This window comes from Rhinolophus ferrumequinum, chromosome X (assembly GCF_004115265.2).
Source record: "Rhinolophus ferrumequinum isolate MPI-CBG mRhiFer1 chromosome X, mRhiFer1_v1.p, whole genome shotgun sequence".
In the NCBI taxonomy this organism is placed as follows: Eukaryota; Metazoa; Chordata; class Mammalia; order Chiroptera; family Rhinolophidae; genus Rhinolophus; species Rhinolophus ferrumequinum.
The window spans coordinates 16427770-16451016 of NC_046284.1; the positions used below are offsets into that span (position 1 = coordinate 16427770).

General features: G+C 42.2%; 1 protein-coding gene across 6 annotated transcripts in view; it reads left to right on the forward strand.

Moving 5' to 3' along the window:
• The first annotated feature begins 315 nt into the window (after positions 1 to 315).
• The window catches only part of ATP11C (ATPase phospholipid transporting 11C), a 159330-nt gene continuing 136398 nt past the window's right edge, over positions 316 to 23247 (forward strand). For 4 of the 6 annotated variants that reach the window (XM_033109360.1, XM_033109334.1, XM_033109368.1 and 1 more), the window contains exon 1: positions 1122 to 1295. In XM_033109360.1, the coding sequence (XP_032965251.1) occupies positions 1269 to 1295 (27 nt within the window). In that variant the 5' untranslated portion in view covers positions 1122 to 1268. Of the gene's footprint in view, positions 371 to 626; positions 766 to 1121; positions 1296 to 23247 lie in introns of those variants that run through there. The other 2 variants (XM_033109351.1, XM_033109342.1) reach the window with 2 other exon arrangements.

Genomic DNA, 23247 nt, shown 5'->3' on the forward strand with positions numbered 1-23247 from the left:
AGGCTCCCAGCATTCTGGGCTTTGCCTCATTCATCCCTATGACATTTCCCACCGCGGGGAATCTACAGAGTGCTCCCGGCTTCCACATCCAGCCGGTTCTGAGAACTACGGCTCGGCCCTGCGGGCTCAGCCGCTTCCTCCTTCAACCAAACCCAGTACGAGCGAATGGGGGAGCTCCCGGCCCGCGGTACGGGGCGGAATAGGGGCACGACTACAACTCCCAGGATGCCCTGGGCGAAGTGCGGGGGAGGGGCGAGGGGCGGGGGTTGAGGCGGGGGGTGGCAGGGAAATACCGCCCCGCTGCGCAGCAGCAACAACACAAAGCCTGACTTTACAACCTCAGAGAGAAAGTGGAAGTAAGGCGGCTTAGGTGAGAGGCAGGACGAGAAAAAGAACCAGAGGAGGGACAGACGCGTAGGTGGGAAAGGAGCGAGGCGAGGGCAGTCGGGAGACCCCCGCCTTTCCAGATGAGGAGGGGGCGGCTTTCATAACTAGTTCCCTTGCCCCGCCCGCGCTGGTGTCTCCACCGTGTCCTGCCGTTCTCACTCTTCGCCCACAGCCTGGCTGCCTCGTGGGCTTGGGGCTGGCCGGTGGGCGGCACCGTGGCTCCCCAGCCCGGGTGCGGGACGAAAGCGCGGGGCGGCACGGCCGCGGCGGACTGAGGAGGGATTGTGACCGAAGCGGCGCCGCAGAGGAGTTAGGGCCGGGGCAGGGGAGGCTGGGACTCCCGACCGAGCCGGGGAGGTAGTCCCCGGCTGAGGCGAGGTGAGGCGCGGGGTGCCTGCGAGAGTCCTCCCGTGCCCGGAGTGGGGCGGAAGCACGCGGGCTGCCTGGGGGAGAGGGCGGGCGGTGGCACAGCCAGGGGGCAGAGTGGAGACCGCGGGGGCCGAGCCCGGCGCCGGGGGCGAGATAGGACCGTCTCCTCCCCTCCGGAGAAGCCTAACGCTCCTCCGCCTTCCCTCCCCTGCGCGCCGGGCTCGCCTTTTCCGCGGGCTGCTGTGGGATCAGCGGGGCGGCGGGTGTGGCGCCAGATTAGGGGGAGCCACAAGGTTGATGCCCCCGGGGCGGGGGTGGGCGGTGAGTGAGGCGGCGGGGGGTGGGGGCGGCGAGGGCGCGCGCAGCGGGGGGGCGGGGGGACGTGCAGAGCCGAGGAGGGCGGCGGCGGCGGCCGGCGGGTGGCCGGGGAGCACGCCGCAGTGTGTTGTGTGGACGGCACCTTCTCAGACAGACCGCCAGATCCCAGCTTGGCGCCCCCAGCCTTGGACGTGATGTTCCGCCGGAGCTTTCATCGCTTTGTAAGTACACTCCCTGCGGCCCCACGCGGGCCGGTTCTCCGGCTCTTCAGCCCCTCCGCCGGGTCCCTCAGAAACGTTTCCTGAGCAGATAAGTGCATCTGTGGGAGACACCACCACTGTACCCCCTTTGAATTCTCCCGGAAACGCCGCTGTCCCGGCGGCCAGGGTAGGGAGGCAGGTAGGGCTCTCGAGAGTCCTCCCCCCCCCCCCACAGCCAGACGCACACACTCCTGACAATGTAAGCGGAGCTTTCCGGGGCCATTCCCAACTCCGCTTGAGACGGGGAGCCGTCTCAGGCTGGATGGTGGGAGACCGACCTAGGGGCCCCTCGGTTTGTCAATTAGTCGAAGATGGCGTTTTATTATCAGGAAGGTGGCTTTCTTTTGTCTCCTCTGCTGCGAGCACAGGGAGGTAAACGTAGACCCGTATCCGTGGCCCAAAAAAAGACCTGGGGGCTGAGGGGGCCGGAGGCGAGGGCAGGACTCAGCTTTGCCCGGGACTCGGCCGGGCGGCTGCTGTTCGGACACTGGGCAAACTTTGGAGACCCCAGCCTGTGCTCACCTTTAGGGGCTGAGACATAAAAGCGAGGGCGATTGTCGGTGGGTTGCATGGACGTGGAGACGCCTGCAGGCGGCACAGCCGCTGCCAAGAGCCGCGTCTGGAGCCTCGCCGCGCCCTGAATGCCCCAGACATTGAACCCCTGGGGGAAGGCAGGCTGCGGCTGGACTCCTCCGTCCACGTTTCCCCCCTCCCAAGTCCCCAGAACACGGAATGTCTTTTCCGTGCGAGTTGAGCGTAGGGAAAAGCGATTGCTGCATACTGACTTTTTTGAGTAACCTGTTTTACTCGTAAGAGGGTACGTTAATAATAGAGCAAAACAGGGACCATGACTTCTACGCTGCTATTTGTCGTAACTTCCTTAATTGCAAGATGAGGTGGCGGGAATAGGATTTTATTGCTTCCAGTGATGTGAAAGAAAGGGTTCATCTGTAAGTTTAGATTTTTCTGTCGTTAGGGAAAATGGTTGAGTGCTGTGCGCTCCCCCAACCCTTCACAATATGGGTTGGAGAACTTGTCGATTTGGGTCTTTTCATCCGATTATTCCTTATCAAAGCATTGCTGACGTTTTGCATGCGTTGGATGGTTTTGCTCTCGTTTTTTCTGCATTGGAAACTTTCACAAATGTACCCTGGCTAAAAGAAAGAATTGTACATCCCTCTTTAGGATATTATCACAAGAGTGCTGCGTTAATGTTTTTCTAAACGTTCACCTCACCCAGAAACATGTCTTATGAAATTGGAGCAGGTTACCTGTGGCACAGAGCACTAGATCATACATGTCAAGGGTCTTGAAATCTGTAGGAACTGGATGCTTTGCTAAAGCAAGTGACTAAAATTGGTTTCTCACATTTAACCAGAGAAGGTAAAAGAGCATTGTACTTCGTAGTTCTGTTTCACATAGATTCTTGTGATCTTGGAGTGTTGTTTGGGGGTGACAAAAAGGGAAAGGTGACAAAGAGATCTTATTGTAATATTTGGGGAAATGGTAGGCTTTTCACATGGCTTTCTTATAGTGGAAAACAACTGGACTCTGGTTCATAATAAATTCATTAGCTTAAAATTAAGATGTTGACATCGTCGGGTTTTTTTTTTTTTCCCAAGGATTTGAAACCGAACAATCCAAGTATTGGCCTAAGAGCCTCCTTTGCTTTTCTTTTGCTAAGAGTGATCTGCATTGTATCAGAGTCTAGTAATTAAGTACTGCTGGCCCAGGACGCCAGGGCATGCAGTAGAATTTGCAGCAGTTCTTGAGGTGCCAGCCTGCAGGTTTGAGGCCAGTTCTTTGCATCCTGACCAAGATCTCTGCAGAGAATCCCTTAAGCTCACGCTGAAATGAGCTTTGACCTCATTGTTTCAGCTGGAACACCCGACTGCTCACATATTCCCGCACAACCATGACTATGGTAAGTCTCGAGAATTTGTACCAGTGCAGTAAACCGGAGGGTTCTCAGGAGTTGTATCTGAGCCCTAGGCCTAGGGCAAGGAATTACTCTGCAAACCATTGAATTGAATGTGAAGCGTGCTATGGAATATTCATTGCTAAAGAATGACTTCAAAATTTTGGGGGGCCAGATTTGATCTCCCTTAGATCAGTAAGCCACATGTCCTCATCTTTTGCCTGGTGGAGATTATTTGGGGGGCACTCCCCTTTAAATCACTATAAGGTTACCGGTAAAGCTTTTGGTTGGACTTTGAGACTTGCACAGCAGTGTAGATGTAGTTCAAGTTGTGTGCTGTTTTGTGATTGCTTTTACATTTCAGAGATGGGGTTGTGAATTCTTGCTAAAATTAAGTGTTTTTTGTATACCTAAAGTCTGAAGTTGACTTCGAATGTTAAATAAATTACAGTGGTGGTGTTTGTAGTTGTTGGGCACTGCAAAGTAGATACTACGTGTTAGGACAGGGATTTACACTTTAAACCTGACATGGGAAGTAAGTATCTCTTGGAAGTAGCGTCATCTATGGTTTAGTAGTGTTTGCTGAATCGTTTAAAGAAGGCCACTGATTTCCCCAGGATCTCCAATTTCAAACTAAAGAAATAGTGATTCGTTGTATTTTTTAAAAGACATGGCCTTGACATCTTTGCCATTACTAATTGCCGTCTTTCCTTTCTGATGAATTATGACTTCCCTTTTGACAGTTTTGAGGTAGAAAGCAATTGGTGGATTTGGTGTAGGATTTTAGGATTTAGGCACGTAAGTGGTGTCTTAAAAGATTTAAGAGTTGGATGCCTCTGAGTATAATAAAAGCACTGCCTATTCTCAGCCAGTATCTCCAGTCTCCATAAATATAAGGAATAAAAATAAATAAATAAACAATAGTAGCTATGTCTATCCAAATTATTTCCATTAAATTGTATGTTTAAAGGTGGTCAGTTAGCTCAGTTGGTTAGAGTGTGGTGCTAGTAACACCAGGGTTGCTGGTTCAATCCCTGCGTGGGGCACTGTGAGCTGCACCCTCCTTAAAAAACAAAAAACAAACAAACAAAAAAACTGTGATTGCAGTAGCATTTTCACATGGGTTTCATGAGAGTCTAAACAACAAGAGCTTCCCCCTTTTTGACTTACTAAATTACTTCATGCTGAATCCTGTGTAGGATGGGAAACCTATTTAGGAATGAATCACTATTACTTGAAATAAATATTTATTATTAAATTGTTTACTCATTAAATAACCGGGAAACAACTTTTCCCCCCGATCTACCTTTTACTGATTAAGCAACATGAAACTCCGAATGTATTCTAAATACCTTCTATAAGGGTTTACTGTTTACTTCTTCTGTTTATGATTATTGCTCATAATTCAGCCCTTTAGTGGATAATATTGAGTGCCCACAAATTAGGTGCTTTCCAGTGCTCTTAATGAACTTTTGGCAGAGGTGACATTCAGGCAGGTGAAGCTGGCCATTTTCATACTGATACAACTGTCCAAATGAGCTTGTTTCCTCACCCGACCTGCCAGTTGACCATCAGTCGGCCCCCCGGAGAACCATAACTAACCTCCTCCCTGTGACTGGATGATACGTAAAGAACCAGCCAGTGAGTGAATTCAAGTACTGGTTTGTTGGGTGATGGAAAAAATCATCAAGGCTGACTGTCCAACATGGTTTATTAGTTCTCCCAAAGAGGGTGAAAGCCTGGGACACAAAAATACTGTATTTTTCATCAAGGTAGAAGAGTTTCCTGTAAATCTGTAGTGCTTTGTGTGGATTAATGTTTTGCATCTGGAATCCTTGAGATTGGGGGGAATTTTCTGGTTTGGTGGAGGAAGGTTCTGGGCTTCCATATGTGAACCAGGTGCTGTTTTCAAGTTTTTGTCCTTTCACTTAACACTTAACTTCTTGGCCTGGTATAAAGGTAGATCAGCAGTGATTATAACACAAACATTAGCACGGATACAGCATATGTTAACACTACTGCAGTTTAATGATGAATGAGTGCTCAGCACTGCAGATAAGGGCGCGGGATGCCCGATGCCAGCATGTTGGCAGACAGCCCCTCAGTTACCACGGTGTATGGAGGGATTGCTGGCTCGGCTGACTTTCCATGGTTTATAGATAATGTTGAACCATGGGTTTCCAGAATTGGAAGGTTAATCTGTATTTGTAAAATACAGATTGTCGTCGACTTTTTTTGCCCCTCGTTTATTTAATAGAATATGAGAAGATTGGTGAAGCTTACCCTATTTAAACAGATATTATTTTTTTAGGCTCTCCATTATGTATTGTCTTAAAATATTATGGGCTCTAGTCTCTTCCTCTTTACCTAGGTCTTGGTAAAAATGAGAAGAGTTTTCTTGAGAATGATCTTGCATCTAGCATAGCATCAAGGAAACAGTAGATGCTAAATAAATACTTGCTAAATTGTTTCTGTTTTTTTTGTTTGTTTTTAACAGGATTTTATTGGGGAACAGTGTGTACTTCCAGGACTTTTTTCCCAAGTCAAGTTGTTGTCCTTTCAGTCTTAGTTGTGAGGGCGCAGCTCAGCTCCAGGTGCCTTGCTAATTGCAGGGGGCGCTGCCCACCATCCGTTGCAGGAGTCGAACCAGCAACCTTGTGGTTGAGAGGACGTGCTCCAACCAACTGAGCCATCCGGGAGCTCAGCGGCAGCTCAGCTCAAGGTGCTGTGTTCAATCTTAGTTGCAGGGGGCGCAGACCACCACCCCTTGTGGGACTCGAGGAGTTGAACTGGCAACTTTGTGGTTGAGAGCCCACTGGCCCATGTGGGAATCGAACCGGCAGCCTTCGGAGTTAGGAGCACGGAGCTCCAACTGCCTGAGCCACTGGGGCCGGCCCTTGCTAAATTGTTTTGAACTGAATTGATAACATACTCTGAGTCAGTAATAACAGGTGAAAAGTGATCAGTTGAGTAAGTAGCTACCAAGAAGTTAGTGCATTTCAGACTGGGCTACTATTCAGTGCATAGCACTGAAAATAACTTCCTTTCAGTGGGCAGAGTACTATACTATGCTTATTCTAAATGAGAAAAAAATAGTCTTTTCATGTCCACTTAAAAAGGAATCAGAAAAAGTTGAGCATTTAGTTAAGGCTGCTTTCTCAATTAGCCAGAAAGATTATCATTAGCACCCTCCCCTTTCTTGGCCACTCCTAGAAAACTGTAATTAACATACTGTCCTCAGCTTCTAAAATTGTAAGCAAGTTCGTATTCTTTTTATTAAATCTGGGCATAAGTTTATATTTTCTGTTGCCACCGGCACATCAAATCTTTTTGAAAACCAAAGCGGCAGTGTTAACTCTCCAAGAGCTGCATGTCTTTTGACTTTCTGTGGTAAGTGTTCATTATTTGGACTCAGGATACCACACAGTACTGAGTGCTGGGAGTGTAAGGTATGCTTCCCTCTGTTTGCATCCAATCGCCATCAGCTGGGTGGACCTGTAGTGAGAAGGCAGAGCAAACCAGAGGAACTGAAGAGTTTGAGATATTTGGAAGCAGTTTTGTTTTGAAAAGAGCCTCAACGTTGTTAGAAGGGTTAGTGCAAATCCTAGTTCTGCCATTAACTGCCCAGCTTGGGAAAACGGGGCATAGTAATTCGTATACATCAAAGTGTTTCTCAAAATGAGGTCCTTGGACTACTTGCATAAAAATCATCTGGGACGCTTGTAGTAATAAATACAGGTTCCTGGGCCTCAAACCTACTTAAGCCAAGTCTTAGGTGATAAAGGTCCCAGGAAACTGCATTTTGAGCAAGCACTCCAGATGGTTCCTCGGCTCACTAAAAATTGAGAACGCCCATATATAGTAAACACTACAGTATTTATTTTCTGTGTACACGGTTCGCCTCTCTGCACTTTACTTTCTTTATCAACAGAATGAACATAGTAGTACCTACTTCACAAGTGGGAATGATGTTTGGTAGACTGTTCAACACGACCAGTTGTGTCAGAGGTCCCCAGCCACTCCCAGGTTTGATGGTTTACTGGCAGAACTCAGAGGGCTCTGCGTGTAGTTGCACTCACAGCTATGATTTATTACAGCACAAGGATAGAAAGCAAAGTCAGCAAAGCGAAAAGGCACATGGGGCCAAGTTGGGAGGAAACCAGGCACATCTTCCAACAGTCCTGTCCCACCGGAGTCACACAGGTTGTGCTTAATTCTTCCTGACATGCTGTCTACCAAGGAAGCTCATCAGAGACTCAGTTTTTATTGGGAGCTGAGTACGTAGATACCCTATGCCTGGTATGTGCCAAAATTCTAGACTCCAAGAAGGAAAACGTATTTAGCATAAATCATATTGTTTGCACAGTGTAGGCGAGCCACTCTTACCAGTTAGGGAGGTGGGAACTTCCCAAAATCCAAGTCCCCAGACACCAGCTGGGTACCAACCTTGCATGCAGGGATTTTTAAGAGTAGCAGTCTCAGGCCTGCTGTATTAACTCTCTCCTACACACTAAGGTTAGGAAACACTGATATTTTTCAATGAGGGGAAATGACTTGCCTCTGGTCGTTAAGCGGATCAGCAGAGCTGAGACGATCTTGAGACTTCAGCAATCACCACCTACGTTTCATTGCTACACACAGCCATGCTTCTGGATTATGGGTCATTCCTTTTCCCATTGTTGAATGCATTCACTGTTTGTCACTTGCAGCCGAAGAGCAGCCCGCGGTGGTACACTGATGCAGCCAGTGGGGGAGCCAGGAAGTATTGATGTTTCTGCCAGTTTAGCGTCAACACTTGCTGGTTTCCTCTCTGGAGCATCACCAAGTTCGTGGATTTTCATTGTTTTCTAACTTGCAGATTTTTGTTCTTGCCCCCACCCCTCTTTGTTCCATCCATTCACCCATAGTCTCAACACTCATTTGTATCATTACTTCATCCTGTTCTATACAGGGCTAGCTGTCAGCTCATGGGCATTTACATTTGCGTATTATATTTGTTTGCTAACTTATTTAGTAGAAGATAGGAACTGTGACCATTTTTGCTTATTGCTGTGTTACTAATGCCTCAAAAGATTGAAAAATCTTTTGGGTAACAATTCCAAAGAGCAGGGATACTGAAGAGTATTTAGTCAAGGATGACTATGTAGGAAAAACTGCCAAAAGAAAAAAAATTCTTGGACTAAGAAATGCATTTTACGGCAATATTTATAAATATTGTTTTATTCCCGGATTATTGTTTTTTTAGTTTTATAGTCATGGATAACCCCGGCGATATCGCTGTGGTGATTCTTGATTGTCAGCCTTTTCTTACTGTTATCGAAAGGGGAAATGAATAATTGTTTTCTGATTTGGGCAAGGATAAATCAGGAAATCATACTGGCAGGTGCAGTAATCCTACAGATCGACAGGGAGCAGAAACCAGGAGGGAACTGGCACAGATAAATAACAGCTGGGTAGAGCAGATTATGTAAGCTACACCTGTTGTCTAAGCAGTGGGGATGTTCTTTAAGCTTCACAATGTAGTTTGCAGTAATATGGACTAAGGGGTCTATACGTAGCAATAGTTCACAGTTCACAGTTTACTTTGGCTTCTTTTCTGAAAACATTTGTATGAATCACAGCTTCCTTTGACCTCTCATGCCGTACTTGATGCTTCCGTGTTTCCCCGAAAATAAGACCTAGCCGGACCATCAGCTCTAATGCGTCTTTTGGAGCAAAAATTAATATATAAGACCCAGTCTTATATAAGACCCGGTATTATGTTACATTATATTATATTATACCCGATACTATATTATATTAGACTGGGTCTTATATTAATTTTTGCTCCAGAAGATGCATTAGAGCTGATGGTCCGTCTAGGTCTTATTTTCGGGGAAACACGGTATAAACCTGTGCACTCTTATCACAATTGGCTTTACATTTGCGTGTTATATTTGTTTGCTAACTTATTTAGTATCAAGCTTCCCTCTGTATCATAAGTTCCATGAAGATAGGAACTGTGACCATTTTTGCTTACCGCTGTGTTACTAATGCCTCAGTACCGGACATATAGTATATGCTCAATAAATACTTGCTGCATAAATGAAATATGATTCCTAACCTGTATTTCTAATCTTATTTCTCATTTATAATCATAGACTTTTAGAGCTGGACGAAGAGATCAAATTGTTCAGTCTTTAGACGTCACTGTTGTGTTCAGTTAAAAAAATTATCTTTGCTCATACTTTAGAAATGAAGCCATTTATTCTGGGCTCGCATGCTGTATTTTGTAATATATATACAACATCATATCTATTTCTCATGTTTTTAGGTATTTAATATTCTCTGATGTAATTAATAAGTAACTATATTTATGAGCATCACAATTGTTGCATACATATTTATTTATATCATTGACTTTCTTGAGAATTTTCTATTATACTTTAAAAGTACTCGCTTCACTATAAATAACATAAAATATTTACTGACTAATATTTTTTATTTTGGATTTCTGATAACTCTTTTCCTACACATTTTATAACCGTTTTTTTTTTAAATTTATAAAACAGTTGTATTGAGGTGCAAGTACTTTTATTGTTATTATTTTTGTGAGTTTTTGCAGTTTTGCTGGTTACCAGATACTCAGAAATGATAGGGGTTTGTCATTTAAGCCCTTAATACACGAGGATGGAAATAATCTGTCATTATATGGATCAAAATTTGAAATGGGATGTCTTTTTTCATCTTTTTTTTTTTTTTTTACCTTCAGTGTAGGCATTTGTGTTCTGTTAGGCTGTCTGTGTGCAGAACTAATTATTCCAATTAGTACCTTGGATTACTGATTCATGGCTGCATGAACATATTGCATGCAGGTTTATGGAATTGTTTTAGCTGTAAGTTGTTTGTGCCTTCGTACCATTATAATAACAACACCAGAGTGGTAAGTTCCTGGCACCACTGTTTTAAGTGTTTTACAAGCATTAGTTCATTATACCTTTTTGCGTATTATATTAGGGTTCTCCAGAGAAACAGAACCAATAGGGTGTGTGTGTTATATGTGTATATGTATATATGTAAATACCTATATATTTAATATGCTTAATAGTATTTAAGTGTCCACATAAATATGTACATTTCTTCATATATATATATATATATATATACACATATACCTATGTATATGTGTAAAGAAATGTATTACAAGGAATTGGCTCACACGATTATGGAAGCTGACAAGTCCCCAGACCTGCAGTCAGCAAGCTGGCGACCCAGGAGAGCCAATGGTGTGGTTGCAGTCAGACTGGGAAGGAAGGCCTTCGAACCAGGTGGGCTGACGGTGTGTGTAAGTAACTGCCAGGCTGAGGGCCAGCAGGCTCTCTACCCGGCAGGAACCCGTATTTCAGTTTAAGTCGGAAGGCAGGTTAAACTGCTGTCGCCGCTCAAAGGCAGGAGGAATTTCCCCGTACTCAGAGGAAGGACAGTCTTTCTCGTTCTCTTTAGGCCTTCAACTGATCGCCTGAAGTCTACTGACATTATGCAGGGCACTCTGCATGCTCTGATTTACTCTGTTTACCCATTCAAATGTTAATCGCATCCAGATACACCTTCACAGACACACCCCAAATGTTTGACCAAATATTTGGGCACTATGTGGCCCAGTCAAGATAACACGTAAAAATTAACAAGATAACACATTATACTTATGTACTAGGGTCACATGAAGACGAGTGAGCAAATCCAAAGTGTGTATAGACCAGGAATGGAAGAACTTAGCATAAAATAGTTTGCTCGCCTTCCCATCTATAAAATGAAAGGCTTGCACTGCCACCTGGTCTGTGAGGCTCAGCAAATCCTAAAACTGGTAAGCGATCTTTGAGACCATTTATTTAATTGTACAGTCTCTTTACTTTACTTGTCCAGCTGAGGAAACCGACAGAGGGCAAGTGGCTTGTCTACGATTATTCAGTGACTGTGAGTCCAGAAATACGGAATTCAAGGTCAGCTCTGTACCCTGTGTCTTCAGTTTCCTCTTCTGTGGATATGAGGGCTCCTAGATCATCTATGTTTAAGTTTTATCATAGCTTTATAATTTTGCACTATATGTTTATGCTTCACAGCCCAGCAGTGGATCTTGCTGGACCGTTTTCTATTAGGTTATTTATCTCTGATGGTCTTCAGGTCTCCATCTCGTGATTGGTCATTTGACGTACTTTGCCCCAATAGTAATGAGTATGAACTAAATTGTCTATACTTTGAATGGGAACAATGACAAATTTTAGGAAGTGCTGTTCGGGCTATTCATGGGCTTTTAATAGTGGTTGTCCTTTTTGGTTTTACACTGACCTGAATGGTGGGGGATCAAATTTAGACCCGTACCTTTGTTAGTACTATCCTGTAGAGTTAAACTCAACTCTTGAATATATATTAACCTCTCAGCTAACAGCTCTAATGGAGGAGAGCATTTCTGGTGATGCTACAATATGATGGGCAGGCTTCCTAGGGAGTACCACGACTGTCGTCTTTGCTAGTGGCCCCCAGACATTACTTCTCAAAGACACGTATTTGTCTCTACTTATGAACACAGTTGCACAGTGGTAGACAGAGAAGCAACTCTTGGATTGGCTGAGTGACAGCTGCTAGGAGACAGTAGGAGGGAGTAAGTAGATAATTTGTATGTATATAACTAAGAACCAATTGTATTTTGGAGCAGAAGTGGGTGCGTGCTGTGTTTTATTATAGCCAGTGATTCAACCCGAGGATAATAGCCATAGCAAGCGAGTAGTTTCATGGAATTCTATAAATGAAATCTATTTTAAAAGTTATAATCATTTGTTAATTTAGGTTAGACCTTAGACCTTGATGAAAAGTATCAATAAAATATATCCCTGTTTTGAAATGTATTAAAATATTCTTGTGCAAATATAGACATGTTACTTATCAAAGATACTAATGAAGGCAATGTAATCAAAATCAAATCAAGTGAAACCAAATCAGAAGACATATTAATGGATTTATTGAGTCCATGTTTGGAATTAATAATGTAAGTAGTCATAAAATTCAGGTTGCGTCAATAAATGTCTTTAGTTCCTAATATATACCTAGCATTGTGGAAGTTTTTTGAGGTATGGGACTGGAATCTTACTGTTATGGTACCCTCACTAACCAGAAGTTTAGACCAATCACTTTCTTTTTAAACTGTAAAAAGTGCATATAGAAGATTACGTGTAAAATATACCTGTGTATAATAAAGTGAATACCCGTGCACCTACCACCTAACTTGAGAATTGAGCCATTACAAATACAATTGTATCTACATACCCTGTTTCCCTGAAAATAAGACCTAGCTGGACAGTCAACTCTAATGCGTCTTTTGGAGCAAAAATTAATAAAAGACCCAGTATTATATTAGAGCCGGTCTTATGGTAAAATAAGTAAAATAATTTTGCTCCAAAAGATGCACTAGAGCTGATTGTCCAGCTAGCTAGGTCTTATTTTTGGGGAAACACGGTATTTGTTGCAAATGTCTTCTCAATTTGACTTGTCCTTTTACTTTTTTGGGGTGTTTTTTGATAAACAAGTTCATAATTTTAATGTAGTTAATTGTTTTGATCTTTTTCTTTATGGTTTGTGCTTTTATGTATCTTGTTTAAGCAATCCTTCCTTATGCCACAGTTGGAAAGCTAGTTTCCTTTTTATTTTCTCTTAAAGTTTTAAAGTTCGGCAAATTATTTGTAGAGCTTCATTTTTTAGATCTGTAAAATGCAGGGTTTGAACTAGGTATTCTGTACCAACCTTTTACTGTTTGACATTGTGACCTGAAAGTACACTGGAAATATGTGGGTATATTTTCAGAGATTGCAGTGTCCTTTTAGTAATCTCCCCCATTACGAAGTTTCATGGTCATTCCTACTTCTCTTTCTCTCATTTCCCCAGCCTCTTCCTTCCTGGTTTTTTGGGGTTTTTTTTTTCTGTTTTTTTTTTTTTTTCCCAGAAAAGTAACCACTTGAATTCTGCAGCATCCTAGAGTTTCTATGTTGAAGCAGCAATTTTTAATTGAAATTTGGATTGAGATAATTGCAGATACGCATGTAGTTGTACAAAATAATAAAGATCCCGTGTACCCTTCACCCAGTTTCTCCTAATGGTAACATCTTGCAAAACTGTAGTATAATGTCACAACCAGCTATTGACATGGATGGCATCCACCACTCTTACTCAGATTTCTCCTGTTATATTTGTACTCATTTGTGTGTGTGTGTGTGTTTAGTTCTTCTGCGTGGTTTTATCCCATGTGTAGGTTTGTGTGCCACCCCAGACAAGATAGAGAAGGAAACATTTTTTTTAAAACAGCATGTTTAAAAGTCTGTGTCACTGAGTACCTCTCGAGTGTTCCAGAGTGCCCAGTTTGGCCGGTGCCCACACAGTTCTAGAGGGCCACCTCCGCTCATAATCCAGAAGCAAATTGATGATGACCTGAAACCTTGACCTGAGAGGTAAGATGAACTTTGGTTCTTGGGTCTGAGGTACTGGGAGAGCAGTTGGCATGCCTGCAAAATACAATAATCATTTATTTGGAATTTGTATATGCCCGGATGAACCTGCATTTGAAACATCCTGGTGAAAGCTGCTCTTGGTACATCATACCAATAGGAGTCATTCAAATTCCACCCGGTCGTTAGCAACTACAAACCAGCAGTGGAAAGGAGGAATGACAATCCTTCTAAGAAAACAAAGGCATGCCAGAATGTGCTTTGGTTTATAGCTCCATAAATAGAAATTTACATTATCCTCAGGTTGATAGTCAAGGACATTTGAAGACTGCATCTATGAAGAGCTACCTGTGCTTTAACTCATGTCTACCTCAAAATATTTTTAGAAACACTCAGCATCTTTAGTGCAGTTCATTTATTCACTGCTTTATTGACTTCTTATAACCGACCAAGCACTACGCTAAGCAACAGGGACCAAGTGGTGAATGAAAACAGAAGAGGTTTGTGTCCTTATGAAGTTTACAATCTAATTTACAATGAGAAATAAGCCCAACAATTTATAATTACTCATTTTCATAAGTTATGGATAAAATAAATAGAAAAAGGGTCTGTTTGTGATGGGATGGCCAGCAAGCTGTTCCACTTGAGAAGATGACAGTTAAGCAGGTAACTGAATGAATGAGGGACTGCTGCTCCCTCAAAGGGGTGGGAATAGATACTGGATCCAACTTGCTCAAAGGCCCTGAGGTGGGCCAGGCCCATTGGGAAAGTGAAAGGAAGGTAATGGGGCTGAAGGGAGGAATTCAGTGGAGGAAGGGGAGGATGGCAGTGAAAGAGGTGTAGGAACTTTTGGGACACTGTTTTGGGAGCAATTTGAATCTAATCTGAACTTGAAGCCATGAAGGTGATTTGGAGATGTGGAAGGGCATTGATAATGCAATGGTTCATCTCATCAATTCACAAATATTTATTGAGTGTCCTACCACGTGTCACGCACTATTCCACTTGCCAGGGATGCACTGGTGAGCAAAACAAAAATCTGTCCCCTTGGACCATACATTGTAATATGGGAGGTTGTTGTTAGGGTTAGCATAAAGGGTAAACTGATGTAACAAAGAACTCCAAAATACAACGGCCAGGAAAAAGTAGATGTTTCTTTCTGTGTCACGTAATAGCCCGGGGCAAGGAGTCAGCTTCTGTTCCATGAGGTCATTTAGGGTCCCAGGCCAGTGGGGCAGTTCTGCCTTCCTCAGCATTTGGTTTTCAAGTTCCAACCAGCCAGAAGTAATGAGGGATCCAGGGCAAGCTTCTTTAGGAAAATGACCAGAAAGTTTCACACATCAATATTACACACGTAGTTTTGGGGACATCTTAGTCACGTGGTCCTCCCAGGCCACAAGGAAACTGGGGCAGTGTAGTTTCTAGCTGAAAAGCCAGGTGCTCAGAAAGAAAGGAAAAACAGATTTGGGTGGCTAACCAGTAGACTGGGAGAGCGACAATAAACAAGATAAATAATTGTAATATCTTGTATGCGAATGATGAGTGATAAAGGGAAAATAAAGCAGGGAAGGAGGACAGGAAATATCAGGTGGTGGAGGGTGACGTTTTTCATAGAGTGACAAAGGAAGGGCTCCCTGAAAAGCTGCCATGTGAATAAAGCCCTGAATGAAGTCTGTGAGCAAGAATGGTCTTTCTCAGTTGTTGTGAGGCCCAACATAACGCAGAGTTGTTTTTAACTTGATTGAATCTTAGACCTTATCTGTAAGTATTTAGTTAGTGGAAACGAACCATTATGCCACAACTTCACTTAGAGCAGGCAGTACAGGAAGGCCTTAAACCATGATTGCTGGATCGATGAATTACATAATACTAGGATCTGGACTGAAGCATCTCTGAGATTTTGGACTGAGATTTTTGTCTTGGTAAGTGTCACTCGCTAAGAAGGGAGAAATTATGATTCCTCTGCTCTACTCAGTTCAGAGTGTTGCACATACTTTTTTTTATAGGGTTTTTTTTCCCCCCGTGGGGTCGATTTTTTCTATGTGTGGAAATTATTTATCATCTGAGTCTGCTATAAAACTCTGGTTAATTTCAGTCAGCCGTTTTAAGGATGTGGTGATATAAACAGAAGGAAGTATTTTCATGTTCACCCCTGGTCATCTAAATCTTGCTTAGTTTGCCCTTCTATTTACAGAAAGCAATACTTTGCAGTCCTTCGCTATTTTCTTAAATTATATTTGAGTGCTGTTTTAAGTATGTTTCAATGTAAAATACATAAGCACCTTTTTCTACTCCTTCTTTGCTACTTTTTTTTTTTAAAGGACAACTCATTTTCTTAATGGGACACATGAAAAGGATTTTCTCTCAATTTTTTTCTCTAATGTCCTTTCCCATATTCAACACCCCTAGATTTGTATATATAGATTGTCTCTGGGATTTCTTATTGTAGTAATCATTATCTTTCATTAGGGAACTTATGGTTTAGAAAGGAAGATAAGACACATCTGCATAGGTATATAATGAAAATACAAGGCAGGAAGTGATAAATGCCATGAGAAAGGTAAAAATAAAATTGCTTTTATAGTTCACAGACTGCAGAATGAAATGAGTAACCCTGTCAGTCTTTGCTTTCACAACTGTGAAAGGAGACAGTAAGGTTAACTTTGAGCTTAATATATAATGCTCTCAAAAGTAATCTTCCCTTCTTGGAAAAGGGAACCATTTGATCTGTCATTCTACTGTTGAAGTATTTTTGTGAATCCATCTTTTCGAAGGCACGGATTAAATACATTTTTTGCCTCGTGCTGCACCACAGAGAAAACCTCCAGTCAGACTGGAAAAGCGCTGCTGATCACTTCACAGCATTTTACACCGTCTCGGAAGTTACATTTAAGTTTGGCCTCACTCCAACTTACCCAGTCCATCACCAAATCCCAACGATTATGCTTCTTTAACATTTTTTGGATCCACTCTTGCTAGCCTTAATCAATCTCTGCAAAGCCGTTAGACTGATTTTTTGAAAACATACATTAATTTAGGTTATTTTCACACTAAGAATCCCTACTGGCTTCCCTCACACTCAGAGTAAGATTGAAACTCCTTACAGTGCCCACCAGGCTCTGCCTGCCTGTGCGACAACGTATCTGACCACTGCCCTTGCCTTGTGCGCTGCAGTCACTGGCCCTACCCTCCTACTTCTGCACACCGCTCCCACTGAGTCATGCAGTCGCCTCCCCAAGGACCTCATTTCCAATCCTCCTTCAGAACTAAGCTCAGGCATCACTTCCATAAGGAGGCCTTCCCTTGAACTTTCATAGCACCTTGTACTTCTCTTTCACAGGTCTTTTTGCAATTGTAATTAATGAATCTTGGAACTAATTATTAGCTGCCTCCATTTCTAGAACAAGATCTACAGGCGTGTGTGTTTTTACTTATTCACTGCTCTATACTCAGAGCCAGTGTCTAGTATGGTGCTGGGCACTGGAATAAATGCTCAAAAAAAAAATTGTTGGTAAAGAACAAGAGCAGAAAAGTCCCAGATCGCATACATTTGAGTTCGGTGGGTTTCTTAATGTTGTTGGAATGTTACGAAAGACAAGTATCCACAACACCCCGGAGCTGTTAGAAATGCACTTCTCAGGCCTCTGATTCAGACCTTCTGCATCAGCTTCTCTAGCGGGGTGTCTGGCAGGCTGTGTTGTAAGGAACCCTCCCGGTGATGCTGATGGGTAATAATGCTTGCGAACTTGGGTTCTATTAACATGCTGACTGACGGTTGACTTTGCCTAAGTAAAATGTGAAGTTCAATTGAAATCTACTTTCAAAATAAAGTACATTGTATCTGACCAACAGTGGGTGATGAGCTACTTTTCAGTCTCCCTCCTCCCATTTTATATTAGCTGAAATGTAAACAAGGGCAGCTTGATTCGTCAACCCAAACCTGGACTTTAAAAATTAAATAGTACTTTCAACCTTTACCCCTCTGAATCTAACCTTTATCTACTGCCATCCAAATCCAGGAAACGACTGTAAAACTGATAATGCCCATGATTCTAATGTTGGAGCACTTTGTTTTTTAATTTTTTTAAATGTTTATTAATACGGGGTCAATACTATTTTTTGCTAAAGTTTAGGTTGTTGTGGTTTCTAGATTTAGATCTAAGGCATTTTGAAGCATTACCAAGGTTTGGATGTTCGAATTCTTCACTGTGTTTAGATTGCAGGGCTGAGCTGCGCCATCAGTCTGTGTTTGCTGATGGATTGATTGTGTCATTAAAGGTCACTGATCCCCATTTTTGCCATTGACTTTAAATTTGCTCCTTGTTTGACTCAAGGACACTGTTTTGACACAACCATTCCCTCCTGGTGACTATCACGTGATCCATAGCAAATTCATTTCTCACACAACAGGTGCCCAAGGCTCTTTGATTCTCTTGCTGATGCTTGGTAAGAAGCGCAGGATTTGAATGGAGAAGGGAGATATCCAAGGAACAAATTTTAAATGTTTTAAAAGCCTTTTTATTTTAGAGTATTTTTAGATTTACAGAAAAGTTGCAAAGGTAGTACAGAGGGTTTTCATATACCCCACAAGCAGTTTCCCATATTATTAACATCTAGTACTAGTAATGTACATTTGTCACAATCGGTGAACCAATATTGATACATTATTATTAACTAAAGTCCATACTTTATTCAGATTTCCTCAGTTTTCCATTAATGTAATTTTCTGGTTCCAGGAGCCTATCCAAGACACCATGTCACATTTAGTTGTCATATCTCCTTAGACTCCTCTGGCTGTGACAGTTTCTTGGACTTTCCTTGGTTTAGATGATTTTGACAGTTTTGAGAAGTACGGTTGGGTATTTTGTAGAATGCCCCTCCACTAGGATTTGTCTGTTTTTCTCATGATTAGACTGAGGCTATTGAGTTTTGGAAGACTGATGAGGTGAAGTGTCTTTTTTTTAATTTTCTTTTTTTATTAGTTTCATGTGTACAAAACAATGTAATAGTTAGACATTTATCATTTATATCCCTCACACAGTGATAACCCCCCTCCCCCCATCCACTACCCCTCTGACATCACACAGAGCCATTACATTTCCACTGTCTCTATTGTCTCTATTCCTTATGCTGGAGTCCACTATATATATATAAAATTATAGTTCACATTCATTATTCTTCAGTTTCAGGTGTACAGTGCAGTGATCAGGCATCTACATCATCCCTGAGGTGGTCTCCCAAATGGGACAAGTGTCCATGGATATCCTACATAATCTTGACAGCATTATTAATTATATTCCCAAACTGACCTTCGTGTCCCCGTGGCCATCTTGTGGTGACCGATTGTGCTTTCTAATCCCCTCACCCTCTCCCTTATCCCCACCCCCTCCCATCTAGCAACCCTCAGTGTTTCCTCTATGTCTCTGAGACTGTTTTTGATTAGTTTCTTTATTTATTCTTTTCTTTAGATTCCACATATAAGTGAGATCATATGGTATTTGTCTTTCTCTTTCTCATATGGTATCTGTCTTTCTGTGACTTATTTCACTTAACATAATGTTCTCTAGGTCCAGCCATGTTGTTGCAAATGGTAAGATTTCGTTCTTCTTTATGGCCACGTAATACTCCATTGTATAAACATACCACAGTTTCTTTATCCAGTTATCTATCGAAGGGCATTTCGGTTGTTTCCATGTCTTGGCTATTGTGTATATGCTGCAATAAACATAGGGGTGCATATATTTTTTTGAATTAGCATTTTGGAATTCTCTGGATAGGTACCAAAGAGTGGAATTGCTGGGTCATACGGTAGTTCCATTTTTAATTTTTTGAGATATCTCCCTACTGTTTTCCATAGTGGCTGCACCAATCTGCAATCCCACCAACAGTGCATGAGGGTTCCCTTTTCTCCACATCCGCGCCAGCACTTGTTGTTTGTTGATTTATTGATGATAGCCATTTTGACCAGAGTGAGGCGATATCTCATTGTGGTTTTTATTTGCATTTCTCTAATGATTAGTGAGGTTGAGCATCTTTTCATATGTCTGTTTGCCATCTGTATGTCCTCTTTAGAAAAATGTCTCTTCGTGTCCTCTGCCCATTTTTTAATTGGATTGTTTGTTTTTTTTTGGTGTTGAGTTGATTGAGTTTTTTATAAATTTTGGATATTAACCCCTTATCAGATATATCATTGACAAATATCTTCTCCCATTCAGTAGGCTCCCTTTTTGTTTTACTGATGGTTTCCTTAGCTGCGAAAAAAACTTTTTAGTTTGACGTAATCCCATATGTTTATTTTTTTCTTCTTACTTCCCTTGCCCCAGGAGATATATCAGTAAAACTATTACTCCGAAGTGTCATTTTTATCACATCATATCAAGAGTACATATTATCAGTATGAGGTGTTGACCTTAATCACCTGTCTATACTAGTGTTTACTGGATTCCTCCACGGTGAAGTTCCTTTTTTCCTCCTTTCCATACTGTACTCTTTGGAAACAAGTCACTAAGTGTAGCCCAAGAGATTCTTTTATAAATGTGAAATTCCATATAACATCTTTCTTGCTGAGTGGGACCTTCTTCATTATTTTTGGTATCTTCTTTTAAGTTTTAATTAGGAGACCAGGTATATGTCATGACGTGTTTCAAATGTTTGTTTAAATTGTGAAGTTTATTCAGTGAATGGATTTAAAATTAAAATGAATATTTTAGTGAATATTTGTTCTGGGGCAGTTAGGGGAACCTAATATATTTTTGCAAATACACTCCTGTCTCCAGCTATTACCCACATGCACTCTTATTTTTTAACCTCCAAGCCTCTGCTTGCCTGTAGCTGCTCCTAGAATTTAATTGCCTGCTAGCTGAAACCTCGATGAAAACATTTGGGTAGATAGAGTGGCCCAGGATATTTTTGCTTGGCAAGAACTCACTTGCTAAAATGATTTTTAATATGTTTGTGTCTCTGTGCTGTGCTGCTTTTGCCAGAATAGATGCAGCCCATAAAGATTTGCTTGTCTTCCTAACTTCTTTCTTAATATCTCATAGCAGTGACTGAGCTTTTGATCTGAAAGGATAATAGCAACTCTGCATGTACTTTTTGCAGGTTCTGATATTTTAAGAACTGAGAGCTTTGAAAAAGAACATTGCTTTACTTCACATAAACTCAAGACTTCAAACCAAAAAATATACAGCATGTGTCATAAAGAAGGTTCATTCCTAGAAATTACCAGATTCAAAAGGAGCAAAGAATGATGGTGAAAGAATTAAAGTGGCAGTACTTGCTCAAAAGCTGCTTCTCAGGGTCAGCGCCTTGAAGACATCGATTCCAGGGGCCCCTCTCACTCTTTACCCACCCCGTCTTCAATTCATGTCCTTGGCACCTAAAGGAACCTAAAGCACTTCTCAGAAAGATTGTTCCAAAAGAAAAGGCACACAGAAAGTTAACAATTAACTATTTGATTCCACGTGACGGTTGTTACATAATTTAAATCACATTATTCAAGTGTCAGCGCAACTCAGTTATTCATGTTTTACCAGTCAGTAGACTTTCTCACTGTCTCTTTTCACTTATTTTATATTCAGAAGTAACAGTGAAAAGGATTTCCCAAAACGAGACCCTTTCTGTCCTCCCAGCTTTCATATAAGTACAAAAGATCGTATAGATACCCTCCTGCTTATTTCTGTTCCTTCAGATGCTAGTCATAGTAACAGATGAAGATCAGAAAGTACTAGCAGAAGAACTCATCAGCATACCTTGGGTGGAAATTTGTTAGGGAGTTTCAATATCAAGAAATGAGTGTGTCATGCAGCCGATGAACCTCTAGGATGAATTTGATTAATTCTCTACAGCCGCAGAATCTCATAATCAGATGGTGTTGCTTGAGGCTTTCTCTTGCTTTGGAGTTGGATAATCTAAATTGTGTAACCGCTAGTGGATTTCCATTCTGTTATGTATCAAGGAACGTCCGGGCAGATGGAGATTTTCTGTTGGCCCGTGTGTGAGCTCAGTGGGAAGGGTTAAAAATTGGGAGTGAGCGCATCTAACAATTTTGCTTCATAATGACAGGCACATCTACCAGATTTGCTGACACTGCAAACATGGAAGGAGCAGAGGCATCTGGGTTTCATTGCTGGCTTTGCCACTAGTTTGTTGTGTAATTCGGGGGGTAGTTTCTTAATGTAACTTTCCTCAGTGGTCCTTAGATTTTCATCTGTACAGTGAGAGTGGATAGGCCAGAGCATTGCTTAAACCCCTGAAGACCTTCTAAGTCTGTGGTTCAGAATGGGAAATAAGAGGAGCAATATGGGCTGTCCTCCCAGTTACAGTTATGAGCATATGTTACATTACATTAAAACGTAATGGGGGCGGCCGGATGGCTCAGTTGGTTAGAGCGCGATCTCTGAACAACAGGGTTGCCGGTTCAATTCCCACATGGGATGGTGGGCTGCCCCCTGCAACTAAGATTGAAAACAGTGACTGGACTTGGAGCTGAGCTGCACCCTCCACAACTAGATTGAAGGACAGTGACTTGGAGTTGATGGGCCCTGGAGAAACACACTGTTCCCCAGTATTCCCCAATAACAGAATTATTTTTTAAAAAATGTAAAGGGAGTCTAATCTTCCCATAATACATTTTATACAGAGGGTGCCAAAAAAATGTACACACATTTTAAGAAAGGAAAAACCTATTAAAATTGTAATAACTCAATATATACCGGTAACAAAAGATGAATACAAGTCACATTTGACTTCTGCAATGACAAGAGGTGCTCAAAGTGGTTACCATCAGCATCCAGACACTTCTGATTACGGCGAACTGCTGCTTGAGCAACATTGACCAAAGTGTCCGCTTGTATACATTTTGTTGGCACCCCCGGTATATAGTTGAGGGCATGAGTCTTGACCACGGAACAATGCCAAATTATTATTTTTTTCTAGATATGGCCACAAATACAAAAATGAATAGATTTCTGGGTAATATGGGCTATAGAGCTTTTTAAGATATGTATTCTGGATTAGGGAAATGGTGGTGGATGGAGAAAGTGAACAGAGAAGAGATGTCTATACACTGAATTCTATGTTCCTCTTCCCTGGTCCTTCCATGTGCCAGACTCTTTCATTTGTATTCTTTGATTAGCTCTTTTTTACTCATGGCCTTGCCTCATGTTGTGTGACGTTGGGAGGGGCAGGGAGCGGGGGTGGGGCGGCTGCTGGCTTTCATGTCTTCACAGCAATCCAGTGGCCAGAGCCCTGAGTGAGGCTTGGGGCCCCAGCCTGTCCTGAGTTGGGGCGAATTTCAGGAACCTCAGGCTGCTGAGCTCAGCAGATCAACATGTCTGCTAGTCTCCTTCTGACTCTATGCGCTTAGGTTTTTGTAAAGCTGCTTTCTGCTTAGTTCCTTGTGATGAAGAATGGACTGTACTTCCATGCCAGAAACTAGACCCTGTTCTGCTTTTGCTCTGTGAGGTCCTTGTCTGGGTCCAGTGGTTGGGCCGAAGGTCCTTCAAGGGTAGGAATATGTTTG